This window comes from Gobius niger, assembly GCF_951799975.1.
Source record: "Gobius niger genome assembly, contig: SCAFFOLD_218, whole genome shotgun sequence".
Classification (NCBI taxonomy): Eukaryota; Metazoa; Chordata; class Actinopteri; order Gobiiformes; family Gobiidae; genus Gobius; species Gobius niger.
Window position 1 is genome coordinate 8,256 of NW_027639090.1, and position 13,022 is coordinate 21,277.

Sequence of the window (13,022 nt, forward strand, 5' to 3'; positions counted from 1 at the left end):
CTAACTGTGGGCTAGCGCCACTTAAACAGTATTTACAGCTTTGTCTTTTCTGTCAGCGTAGGATTTACTCTCACGGGGAATTAATGAGTAAAAAACACAACATGTACGACAGCTGCAGTGGTGCTTATGACCTCTAGGGGCAGGAATGGGGAAACTTCTGGTTTTTTCTGGCTCCTCACTCGCTCCTGGACGTGTCTGAGTGTTTCCTAACGCAGGATCTAAACGAACATAAACCAGATTTAAATGATTTCCTCTGTGTGCAGTTCCAGAGGCCGCAGGAGCACTACCCGCCCTTTCGCTTCGGGACCGTCCCGAACGGCAGCACCGAGAGGAACATCCGCAGCAACTACCCCGACATGCACACGCACATGATGAAGTACAACCAGAAGGGCGTGGAGGAGGCGCTGGACAGCCTGAAGACCGGGTAAGATCAGCCTGAAGACCGGGTTAGAACCGGGTTTAGCCTGAAGACCGGGGAAGAGCCGGGTTTAGCCTCGAGACCGGGTAAGGACCGGGTTCAGCCTGAAGACCGGGTAAGAACCGGGTTCAGCCTAAAGACAGGGAAAGGACCGGGTTTAGCCTCGAGACCGGGTAAGAACCGGGTTTAGCCTGAAGACCGGGGAAGGACCGGGTTTAGCCTCGAGACCGGGTAAGAACCGGGTTTAGCCTGAAGACCGGGGAAGGACCGGGTTTAGCCTCGAGACCGGGTAAGAACCGGGTTTAGCATCGAGACCGGGGAAGAGCCGGGTTTAGCCTCGAGACCGGGTAAGGACCGGGTTTAGCCTCGAGACCGGGTAAGAGCCGGGCTTAGCCTCAATATACATCAGCCACTCAGCCACTTCATATTGCATTTATATTAATTGTCACTCACACTTTAGCGAGACTTTAGCGAGACTTTAGCGAGACTTTAGCGAGACTTTAGTGTGACTTTAACGAGACTTTAGCGAGACTTTAGCGAGACTTTAGCGAGACTTTAGCGAGACTTTAGCGAGACTTTAGTGAGACTTTAGCGTGACTATCGCGTGACTGTAGCGTGGCGTTAGTGTGGCGTTAGCGTGACGTTAGCGAGACTTTAATGTGACTTTAATGTGACTTTAGTGTGACTTTAGCGTGGCGTTAGTGTGGCGTTAGTGTGGCGTTAGCGAGACTTTAATGTGACTTTAGTGTGACTTTAGCGAGACTTTAGCGAGACTTTAGTGAGACTTTAGCGAGACTTTAGCGTGACTTTAGCGAGACTTTAGTGTGACTATAGCGTGACGTTAGCGTAACGTTAGCGAGACTTTAGCGAGACTTTAGCGAGACTTTAGCGTGACTTTAGCGACACTTTAGTGTGACTTTAGCGAGACTTTAGCGAGACTTTAGTGAGACTTTAGCGAGACTTTAGCGAGACTTTAGTGTGACTGTAGTGTGACTTTAGCGAGACTTTAGCGAGACTTTAGCGAGACTTTAGTGTGACTTTAGCGAGACTTTAGTGAGACTTTAGCGAGACTTTAACGAGACTTTAGCGTGACTTTAGTGAGACTTTAGCGAGACTTTAGCGAGACTTTAGCGAGACTTTAGCGTGACTGTAGCGTGACTTTAGCGAGACTTTAGCGAGACTTTAGCGAGACTTTAGCGAGACTTTAATGTGACTTTAGCGAGACTTTAGCGTGACTGTAGCGTGACTTTAGCGAGACTTTAGCGAGACTTTAGCGAGACTTTAGCGAGACTTTAATTTGACTTTAGTGAGACTTTAGTGAGACTTTAGCGAGACTTTAGTGAGACTTTAGCGAGACTTTAGCGAGACTTTAATTTGACTTTAGTGAGACTTTAGTGAGACTTTAGCGAGACTTTAGTGAGACTTTAGCGAGACTTTAGCGAGACTTTAGCGAGACTTTAGTGAGACTTTAGCGAGACTTTAGCGAGACTTTAGCGAGACTTTAGCAAGACTTTAGCGAGACTTTAGTGTGACTTTAGCGAGACTTTAACGTGACTTTAGCGAGACTTTAGCGAGACTTTAATGTGACTTTAATGTGACTTTAGCGAGACTTTAATGTGACTTTAATGTGACTTTAGCGTGACTTTAGCGAGACTTTAGCGAGACTTTAGCGTGACTTTAGCGAGACTTTAGCAAGACTTTAGCGAGACTTTAGTGAGACTTTAGCGAGACTTTAGTGAGACTTTAGCGAGACTTTAGTGAGACTTTAGTGAGACTTTAGTGAGACTTTAGCGAGACTTTAGCGAGACTTTAGCGAGACTTTAGCGAGACTTTAGCGTGACTTTAATGTGACTTTAGCGAGACTTTAGCGTGACTTTAATGTGACTTTAGCAAGACTTTAGTGTGACTTTAGCGAGACTTTAGCGAGACTTTAGCGAGACTTTAGCGAGACTTTAATGTGACTTTAATGTGACTTTAGCGAGACTTTAGCGAGACTTTAGCGAGACTTTAGCGAGACTTTAGCGAGACTTTAGCGAGACTTTAATGTGACTTTAACGAGACTTTAGCAAGACTTTAACGAGACTTTAGTGAGACTTTAGCGAGACTTTAGTGAGACTTTAGCGAGACTTTAGTGTGACTTTAATGTGACTTTAGCGAGACTTTAGTGAGACTTTAGCGAGACTTTAGCGAGACTTTAGCGAGACTTTAGCGAGACTTTAGCGAGACTTTAGCGTGACTTTAATGTGACTTTAATGTGACTTTAGTGAGACTTTAGTGAGACTTTAGCGAGACTTTAGCGAGACTTTAGCGAGACTTTAGCGAGACTTTAGCGTGACTTTAATGTGACTTTAGCGAGACTTTAGCGTGACTTTAATGTGACTTTAGCAAGACTTTAGTGTGACTTTAGCGAGACTTTAGCGAGACTTTAGCGAGACTTTAGCGAGACTTTAATGTGACTTTAACGAGACTTTAGCGAGACTTTAACGAGACTTTAACGAGACTTTAGCGAGACTTTAGCGAGACTTTAGTGTGACTATAGCGAGACTTTAGCGAGACTTTAGCGTGGCGTTAGCGTGGCGTTAGCGTGACGTTAGCGAGACTTTAGCGAGACTTTAATGTGACTTTAATGTGACTTTAGCGAGACTTTAGCGAGACTTTAGCGAGACTTTAGCGTGACTTTAATGTGACTTTAGCGAGACTTTAGCGAGACTTTAGCAAGACTTTAGCGAGACTTTAATGTGACTTTAATGTGACTTTAGCGAGACTTTAGCGAGACTTTAATGTGACTTTAATGTGACTTTAGCGAGACTTTAGCGAGACTTTAGCAAGACTTTAGCGTGGCGTTAGTGTGACGTTAGCGAGACTTTAATGTGACTTTAATGTGACTTTAGCGAGACTTTAACGAGACTTTAGCGAGACTTTAGCGAGACTTTAGTGTGGCGTTAGCGTGACGTTAGCGAGACTTTAATGTGACTTTAGTGTGACTTTAGCGAGACTTTAGCGAGACTTTAGCGAGACTTTAGCGAGACTTTAGCTTGACTTTAACGAGACTTTAACAAGACTTTAACGAGACTTTAACGAGACTTTAATGTGACTTTAACAAGACTTTAGCATGACTTTATCATGACTATAGCGAGACTTTAGCGAGACTTTAGCGAGACTTTAGCGAGACTTTAGCTGGACTTTAACGAGACTTTAACAAGACTTTAACGAGACTTTAACGAGACTTTAACGTGACTTTAACGAGACTTTATCATGACTTTATCATGACTATAGCGAGACTATAGCATGATGTTCGCGTGCCTTTTGCGTGACGTTAGCGTGACTCCTCCTCTGCAGCGCCGCCGTGCCGGACCCGTCCTCGCCGCAGATCGCACACGTCCTCGCCGCAGATCGCACACGTCCTCGCCGCAGATCGCACACGTCCTCGCCGCAGACCGCACACGTCCTCTTTAATCGCTCCGACTCTGAAACGAAACATCTGTGCAGACGTGACGGCCCTGCACTATTTTCAAATCCCGCCCGTTTCATCTAAAAATACACTTTTTCACATTGACCCAATTCACAAATAAGTGCGAGCTCTGGGAGATATGGAAATGATCGTCGGATGATTCTGTCCTGGGGCGAGACGGCGGGAGACGAGGGTTCAGCGCCGTTTCAGAGAGGGGGGGGGGGGCGTGGTGGGTCGGGTCGTGTCGGGACAAACCTTTAACCTCATTTACAGAAACACACAGAGTCGAATAAACTGAAAGGTCTCGTCCTGTCGCCGCAGGAAGCTGGACGCCTTCATCTACGACGCCGCCGTGCTGAACTACATGGCGGGCAAAGACGAGGGCTGCAAACTCGTGACCATCGGCAGCGGCAAAGTGTTCGCCACCACGGGCTACGGCATCGCCCTGCAGAAGGGCTCGCGCTGGAAGAGGCTCATCGACCTCGCGCTGCTGCAGTTCCTCGGAGACGGTGAGGAGGTTAAAGCTGAGGCGAACTGAAGCTCAGGTTTACAGCTTCAGAATGTGCTGGGTGAAGGCGGGGCCGGACTCTGGAAGATCACAGACGGGCCACTGGTCTGAAATTTCTCCTTAACCTCTTAAACCCCCGCCTTAACCGAGCTTTACCCAAATCTAAGAGCTTAAAAGCAAAGCATCAAAATAGCAACGTGTGAGCCAGAAAAGCAACGAAAATATGACAAAAAAAGTAATTAAAAAACAACAAAAACAAACAATGTCACAAAAGGGTACAATCACCGGGACTAAACCGGGACTAAACAAGGACTAAACAAGGACTAAACCAGGACTAAACCAGGACTAAACAAGGGACTAAACAAGGACTAAACAAGGACTGAACAAGGACTAAACCAGGACTAAACAAGGGACTAAACAAGGACTAAACAAGGACTAAACAAGGACTAAACCGGGACTAAACCGGGACTAAACAAGGGACTAAACAAGGACTAAACCAGGGCTAAACAAGGACTAAACAAGGGACTAAACAAGGACTAAACCAGGGCTAAACCAGGGCTAAACAAGGGACTAAACAAGGACTAAACAAGGACTAAACAAGGACTAAACCAGGACTAAACAAGGGACTAAACCAGGACTAAACAAGGACTAAACAAGGACTAAACAAGGACTAAACCAGGACTAAACAAGGACTAAACAAGGACTAAACCAGGACTAAACCAGAACTAAACAAGGACTAAACCGGGGATAAACCGGGGATAAACTGGGGATAAACTGGGGATAGACTGGGGATAAACCGGAGATAAACCGGGGATAGACCGGGGATAGACCGGGGATAGACCGGGGATAGACCGAGGATAGACCGGGGATAGACCGAGGATAGACCGGGGATAAACCGGGGATAGACCGGAGATAAACCGGAGATAAACCGGGGATAGACCGAGGATAGACCGGGGATAAACCGGGGATAGACCGGAGATAAACCGGAGATAAACCGGGGATAAACTGGGGACAAACCGGGGATAGACCGGGGATAAACCGGAGATAAACCGGAGATAAACCGGGGATAGACCGGAGATAAACCGGAGATAAACCGGAGATAAACCGGGGATAGACCGGAGATAAACCGGGGATAGACCGGAGATAAACTTGGGATAAACCGGCGATAAACCGGAGATAAACCGGGGATAGACCGGAGATAAACCGGGGATAGACCGGGGAGAAACAGGGGACACAAAAAAAGTAATGAAAAAACAACAAAAACAAACAATGTGACAAAAGGGTACAATCACTTTTGTAGGTCTTAGCTTTCAAATGAGGCGCTATGCTGTTTTAGATTTGGGTAAACCCGAGCTGGAGGAAATGCACTCGGTTAAGGCGGGAGGTAAGAGGTAATTTGGGCCAGGCTGAGTCCGAGTCCAGGACCCTCTTTCAGTCCCAGTCCGGCCCTGGGTGAAGGCGGGGCTTCAGAGGTGAAATCACAAACGTCTGTAGGAGATGTTCTCACACTTTTCCAGTTAAAAGTTCCCAGGACGTTGAGCCGTAGGTCAGAGCGAGAGTCTGTCCTGATCTGCAGATAAAGGATCAGAAACCGCGCCTCCGCCTCTTCCCTCTCCCCTCTCGCCTCCGCCTCTTCCCTCTCGCCTCTCGCCTCTTCCTCTCTCCTCTTCCTCTCCCCTCTCGCCTCCCTGAAACCGCCGGAGCTGGAGTCGGTCCAGTCTTTCCGTGGGGAGGTGGGCTTTAATATCCTCCCGACAGCAGGGGGCGCCGCTCCATTATCGGCCCCACACCGGCTCCTCAGGTGCCCCCGCGGTCCCTCTCCACACCTCTCATGTAAATATAGGCTCATCATCGGAGCGAGAGGCCGGGGAGGGACGCACCTGTTCAGGAAAGAGTCAGATCCAAACGGGGAAAAGGTGTGAAGGAGGAGGAGGAGTGTGGAGGAACGAGCTGAGCACAGGAGGAACGAGCTGAGCAGGAGGAACGAGCTGAGCACAGGAGGAACGAGCTGAGCAGGAGGAACGAGCTGAGCACAGGAGGAACGAGCTGAGCAGGAGGAACGAGCTGAGCACAGGAGGAACGAGCTGAGCAGGAGGAACGAGCTGAGCAGGAGGAACGAGCTGAGCAGGAGGAACGAGCTGAGCAGGAGGAACGAGCTGAGCAGGAGGTTTCAGAGGAGAGAGGAACGAGCTGAGCAGGAGGTTTCAGAGGAGAGAGGAACGAGCTGAGCAGGAGGTTTCAGAGCAGGAGGAACGAGCTGAGCACAGGAGGAGGTTTCAGAGCCGTAGGAACGAGCTGAGCAGGAGGTTTCAGAGCAGGAGGTTTCAGAGCAGGAGGAACGAGCTGAGCAGGAGGAACAAGCTGAGCAGGAGGTTTCAGAGCAGGAGGAACGAGCTGAGCAGGAGGAACGAGCTGAGCAGGAGGTTTCAGAGGAGAGAGGAACGAGCTGAGCAGGAGGAACGAGCTGAGCAGGAGGAACGAGCTGAGCAGGAGGTTTCAGAGCAGGAGGTTTCAGAGCAGGAGGAACGAGCTGAACAGGAGGTTTCAGAGCCGGAGGAACGAGCTGAGCAGGAGGTTTCAAAGCAGGAGGAACGAGCTGAGCAGGAGGAACGAGCTGAGCAGGAGGAACGAGCTGAGCAGGAGGAACGAGCTGAGCAGGAGGAACGAGCTGAGCAGGAGGAACGAGCTGAGCAGGAGGAACGAGCTGAGCAGGAGGAACGAGCTGAGCAGGAGGTTTCAGAGCCGGAGGAACGAGCTGAGCAGGAGGTTTCAGAGCCGGAGGAACGAGCTGAGCAGGAGGTTTCAGAGCCGGAGGAACGAGCTGAGCAGGAAGAACGAGCTGAGCAGGAGGTTTCAGAGCCGGAGGAACGAGCTGAGCAGGAAGAACGAGCTGAGCAGGAGGTTTCAGAGCCGGAGGAACGAGCTGAGCAGGAAGAACGAGCTGAGCAGGAGGTTTCAGAGCCGGAGGAACGAGCTGAGCAGGAGGTTTCAGAGCCGGAGGAACGAGCTGAGCAGGAGGTTTCAGAGCAGGAGGAACGAGCTGAGCAGGAGGAACGAGCTGAGCACAGGAGGAACGAGCTGAGCAGGAGGAACGAGCTGAGCAGGAGGTTTCAGAGCAGGAGGAACGAGCTGAGCAGGAGGTTTCAGAGCAGGAGGAACGAGCTGAGCAGGAGGAACGAGCTGAGCAGGAGGAACGAGCTGAGCACAGGAGGAACGAGCTGAGCAGGAGGTTTCAGAGCAGGAGGAACGAGCTGAGCAGGAGGTTTCAGAGCAGGAGGAACGAGCTGAGCAGGAGGTTTCAGAGCAGGAGGAACGAGCTGAGCAGGAGGAACGAGCTGAGCAGGAGGTTTCAGAGCAGGAGGAACGAGCTGAGCAGGAGGAACGAGCTGAGCAGGAGGAACGAGCTGAGCACAGGAGGAACGAGCTGAGCAGGAGGTTTCAGAGCAGGAGGAACGAGCTGAGCAGGAGGTTTCAGAGCAGGAGGAACGAGCTGAGTAGGAGGTTTCAGAGCAGGAGGAACGAGCTGAGCAGGAGGTTTCAGAGCAGGAGGAACGAGCTGAGCAAGAGGTTTCAGAGCAGGAGGAACGAGCTGAGCAAGAGGTTTCAGAGCAGGAGGAACGAGCTGAGCAGGAAGAACGAGCTGAGCAGGAGGAACGAGCTGAGCAGGAGGTTTCAGAGCAGGAGGAACGAGCTGAGCAGGAGGAACGAGCTGAGCACAGGAGGAGGTTTCAGAGCAGGAAGAACGAGCTGAGCAGGAAGAACGAGCTGAGCAGGAGGAACGAGCTGAGCAGGAGGTTTCAGAGCAGGAGGAACGAGCTGAGCAGGAGGAACGAGCTGAGCACAGGAGGAGGTTTCAGAGCAGGAAGAACGAGCTGAGCAGGAGGAACGAGCTGAGCAGGAGGTTTCAAAGCAGGAGGAACGAGCTGAGCAGGAGGAACGAGCTGAGCACAGGAGGAGGTTTCAGAGCAGGAAGAACGAGCTGAGCAGGAGGTTTCAGAGCAGGAGGAACGAGCTGAGCAGGAAGAACGAGCTGAGCAGGAGGTTTCAGAGCAGGAGGTTTCAGAGCAGGAGGTTTCAGAGCAGGAGGAACGAGCTGAGCAGGAAGAACGAGCTGAGCAGGAGGTTTCAGAGCAGGAGGTTTCAGAGCAGGAGGTTTCAGAGCAGGAGGTTTCAAAGCAGGAGGAACGAGCTGAGCAGGAGGAACGAGCTGAGCAGGAGGTTTCAGAGCAGGAGGTTTCAAAGCAGGAGGAACGAGCTGAGCAGGAGGTTTCAGAGCAGGAAGAACGAGCTGAGCAGGAAGAACGAGCTGAGCAGGAGGTTTCAGAGCAGGAGGAACGAGCTGAGCAGGAAGAACGAGCTGAGCAGGAGGTTTCAGAGCAGGAGGTTTCAGAGCAGGAGGTTTCAAAGCAGGAGGAACGAGCTGAGCAGGAGGAACGAGCTGAGCAGGAGGTTTCAGAGCAGGAGGTTTCAAAGCAGGAGGAACGAGCTGAGCAGGAGGTTTCAGAGCAGGAGGTTTCAAAGCAGGAGGAACGAGCTGAGCAGGAGGTTTCAGAGCAGGAAGAACGAGCTGAGCAGGAGGAACGAGCTGAGCAGGAAGAACGAGCTGAGCAGGAGGTCTCAGGACCACGGCTTCCTGTTTTTGTTTGTTCCTATAGAGACTTACTCCTTCGCCTGGAAGGAACTGACAGTTAAGTCTAGGCTCAGCAAGTGTATTTTTGTGTGAAAAAGGTAGAAAAAAATGATTTTTTAATGAAACTCATGGATGGTGTCGTGTCTCGGGGCTCTATGAATCACTGACGTTAATCTCAGAGACCTGGGATGATCAGTTTTCAGGTTAAGCCCAGTTAAGGGAAAAACTACTGAAAAAGGATGTTCCACTTTATTATGCAGATCATCATTTTCAAGTAATAAGGGAAAGAAAAAGGATCTCTCTGCTGATGAAAAGCGTGAAATAGTTGAATGTCTTGGTCTAGGTGTGAAAACCTTCGATATTTCATGAAAGATGAAGCGTAATCATCGAACTGTTAAGAGATTTGTGGCTGATTCAGACACACTCGGGTTTGTGCAGATAAAGGCACAATGAGGACGGTTTCTGCCAGACAAACACATCAGATTAGGAGAACAGATGCTACAAAGCCAGGGTCAGTTGTGCATAAACCTTCTCTCCGGCCTCCCCTAAACGGTTCATGAAGCAGAAGCAGAAACGGCTGCAGTGGCTCAGAAATACATGAGGACTCATTTTCAAACTGTCTTGTTCACTGATGAGGCCGTGACGTCAGTAAGGAGGGGGCGGAGTCATGAGGAGAGAGCTGGTCAGTCCCTTTAGGATCCCTGAAGGTGTGAAAATGACCTCTTTCTGACTGACCACTGTCTTCTAAGCCACAAGCTACTGTTTTAAGGAAGCCTAAAAAGTAAATAGGAAAAGAGACTGACAGTACTTAAAAGGGGCGGGACTAAATAAGTGTTTACTTCCCCCCACTCCTTTTCGGAACAGCCTCATCTCAAAGGTGCAAAAGGTAAAACAAAATTGTTTGTACTAAGATGTAAATGTATTGAGCTGCACGTCTGAAACTGAGCTCACGACTGCCACAATCATGGCAGGTTGTGTTTTGAGTTCGTATGAGTTTGTGTTTTTATGTTTTGTTTATGGTCCGAATAAAGATTATTCAAAAGAACAAGATCCTCTTCATCATGACAACGCCCCATGTCCTGCTGTAAAGAAAACCTCTGCATCACTGGCTGCTATGGGCTTAAAGGAGAGAAACTCATGATGTGGACCCCCTCCTCCCCTGACCTCAGCCCTATTGAGAACCTTCTGAAAAACTTCTCTGAGGGTGGGAGGCAGTTTTCATCCAAACAGCAGCTCTGGGAGGTTATTCTGACATCCTGCAAAGAAATCCAAGCAGAAACTGTCCAAAAACTCACAAGTTTAATGGATTTAAGTATTTTGAAGCTGCTCAAAGAAGCTCCTATGTTAAAATATAACTTGATATTGAGATGTTTTTGATTGAAATAGTTTTTGATTTCAGTAAATACGACCTCCTAATGCTGCAGATACAACAAATGACCATTTTCAGTTAATTACAAGCTTTAAAATGTATTGAAACGATGAGTTGCAGAATCATTTGGAACAGTAGATTTTGAGGTTTTTACTATATATTTTTTTTTAAATGCTGTTTTCACTGGGATGTTTTTCCACCACTGCTGCGCCTCCAGGAGACACGGAGCGGCTGGAGACGGTCTGGCTCTCCGGGATCTGCCAGAACGAGAAGAACGAGGTGATGAGCTCCAAGCTGGACATCGACAACATGGCGGGCGTGTTCTACATGCTGCTGGTGGCCATGGGGCTGAGCCTGCTGGTGTTCGCCTGGGAACATCTGCTCTACTGGAAGCTACGCCACTCCCTGAGGAAGGACCGCAAGACCGACTGCCTGCTGGCCGTCAGCCGGGTGAGTCTGACCGGGATGGACCGGGGAGAAACCGGGGATAGACCGGGACAGACCGGGACAGACCGGGGAGAAACCGGGGAGAAACCAGGGATAGACCAGGGAGAAACCGGGGAGAAACTGGGGAGAAACCGGGGAGAAACCGGGGAGAAACCGGGGATACACTGGGGAGAAACCGGGGAGAAACCGGGGAGAAACCGGGGAGAAACCGGGGAGAAACCGGGGATGCACTGGGGAGAAACCGGGGATACACTGGGGAGAAACCGGGGAGAAACCGGGGAGAGACCAGGGAGAAACCGGGGAGAAACCGGGGAGAAACCGGGGATACACTGGGGAGAAACCGGGGATACACTGGTGAGAAACCGGGGAGAAACCGGGGATACACTGGGGAGAAACCGGGGATACACTGAGGAGAAACCGGGGAGAAACCGGGGATACACTGAGGAGAAACCAGGGAGAAACCGGGGATACACTGGGGAGAAACCGGGGAGAAACCGGGGATACACTGGGGAGAAACCAGGGAGAAACCGGGGATACACTGAGGAGAAACCGGGGAGAAACCGGGGATACACTGGGGAGAAACCAGGGAGAAACCAGGGATACACTGGGGAGAAACCGGGGATACACTGGGGAAAAACTGGGGAGAAACCGGGGATACACTGGGGAGAAACCGGGGAGAAACCGGGGAGAAACCGGGGATACACTGGGGAGAAACCGGGGATACACTGGGGAGAAACCGGGGATACACTGGGGAGAAACCGGGGAGAAACCAGGACTAAACCAGGGATAAACCAGGACTAAACCTCCATAACATCTTAGTTTTAACTCTGTCAGAGAAACCGCCCAAACTCTCTCTTTACCAGGTTTAGTCTAAGATTTATCCAGGAACTAACTCCATCATGTCTGTGTGTTTCCCGCTCATTCATTCACAAATACTGACATGTTTGGTATCCACGTGTAGCAGGAAAGACGCTGTAATCCAAATATGGTCATTTCCTTCGTGTCACTTTACAGGCTCCGCTCAAACACATGTGGAAGGTTTTTTCAGATCTGATTCCTGATATTCAGATCTTATTGTTTGGATTGTTTTCCACATGTAACTGAGTAAACACTCTCTCTGATATTAAAGCACAGTGAGTTGACAAAAAAAAGGACAAAAAATTGACAAAAAAAGGACAAAAAAATGACAAAAAATTGACAAAAAAGGACAAAAAAAACGACAAAAATTGACAAAAAACCGACAAAAAATGTACAAAAAATTGACAAAAAAAAAACGATGAAAAAATTGGACAAAAATTGGACAAAAATTGGACAAAAAATGACAAAAAAATGATGAAAAATGTCACAAAAAATTGACAAAAAACCGATGAAAAAAATGACAAAAATTTGACAAAAATTTGACAAAAAATTGACAAAAAATTGACAAAAAATTGACAAAAATTTGACAAAAATTTGACAAAAAAATTGACACAAAAAAAAAAAAATGAAAAATGGACAAAAAAATGAAAAAAAATTGACCGGGGAGAAACCGGGGAGAAACCGGGGATAAACCGGGGATACACCTGGACTAAACCAGGACTAAACCAGGACTAAACCTCTTTAACATCTTAGTTTTAAGTCTGTCAGGGAAACCGCCCAAACTCTCTCATTACGATGTTTATTCTCTGAGTTTATCCATCATGTCTGTGTCGCTCCTGCTCTTTCCCGCTTATCCATTCACAAACACTGACATGTTTGGTATCCACGTGTAGCAGGAAAGGCTGTGATGACGCTCTAATCCAAATATGGTCATTTCCTTTGTGTCGCTCCATAAGACTCCACACTTTACAGGCTTAACTCAAACACATGTGGAAGGTTTTTTCAGATCTGATTCCTGATATTCAGATCTTATTGAGCTTTGAATCATAATCGACGTTTGGATTGTTTTCCACATATATCTCAACACGCCACGCATATATGACTGAGTAAACTCTGTCACTGATATTAAAGCACAGTGAGAAAATTGACAAAAATGTGACAAAAAATGGACAAAAAATGACAAAAAAATTGACAAAAAATGACAAAAAAATGATGAAAAAAATGATGAAAAAAATGAAAAAAATGGACAAAAAAGGACAAAAAAATTGACAAAAAATTGACAAAAAATGACAAAAAATTGACAAAAAAATGACAAAAAATTGACAAAAAAATGATGAAAAA

At 48.3% G+C, this 13,022-nt stretch overlaps 1 protein-coding gene across 1 annotated transcript; it reads left to right on the forward strand.

The window, feature by feature from the left end:
* Window positions 1–263: 263 nt before the first annotated feature.
* Window positions 264–10,826, forward strand: LOC306982904 (glutamate receptor ionotropic, NMDA 2C-like; the record flags this gene model as incomplete). Its single annotated transcript, XM_079583347.1, has 3 exons — window positions 264–424; window positions 4,191–4,378; window positions 10,594–10,826. Coding segments are annotated over 3 exons (582 nt in total), but the record flags the coding sequence as incomplete, so codon positions are not given.
* Between the last annotated feature and the right edge of the window lie 2,196 nt (window positions 10,827–13,022).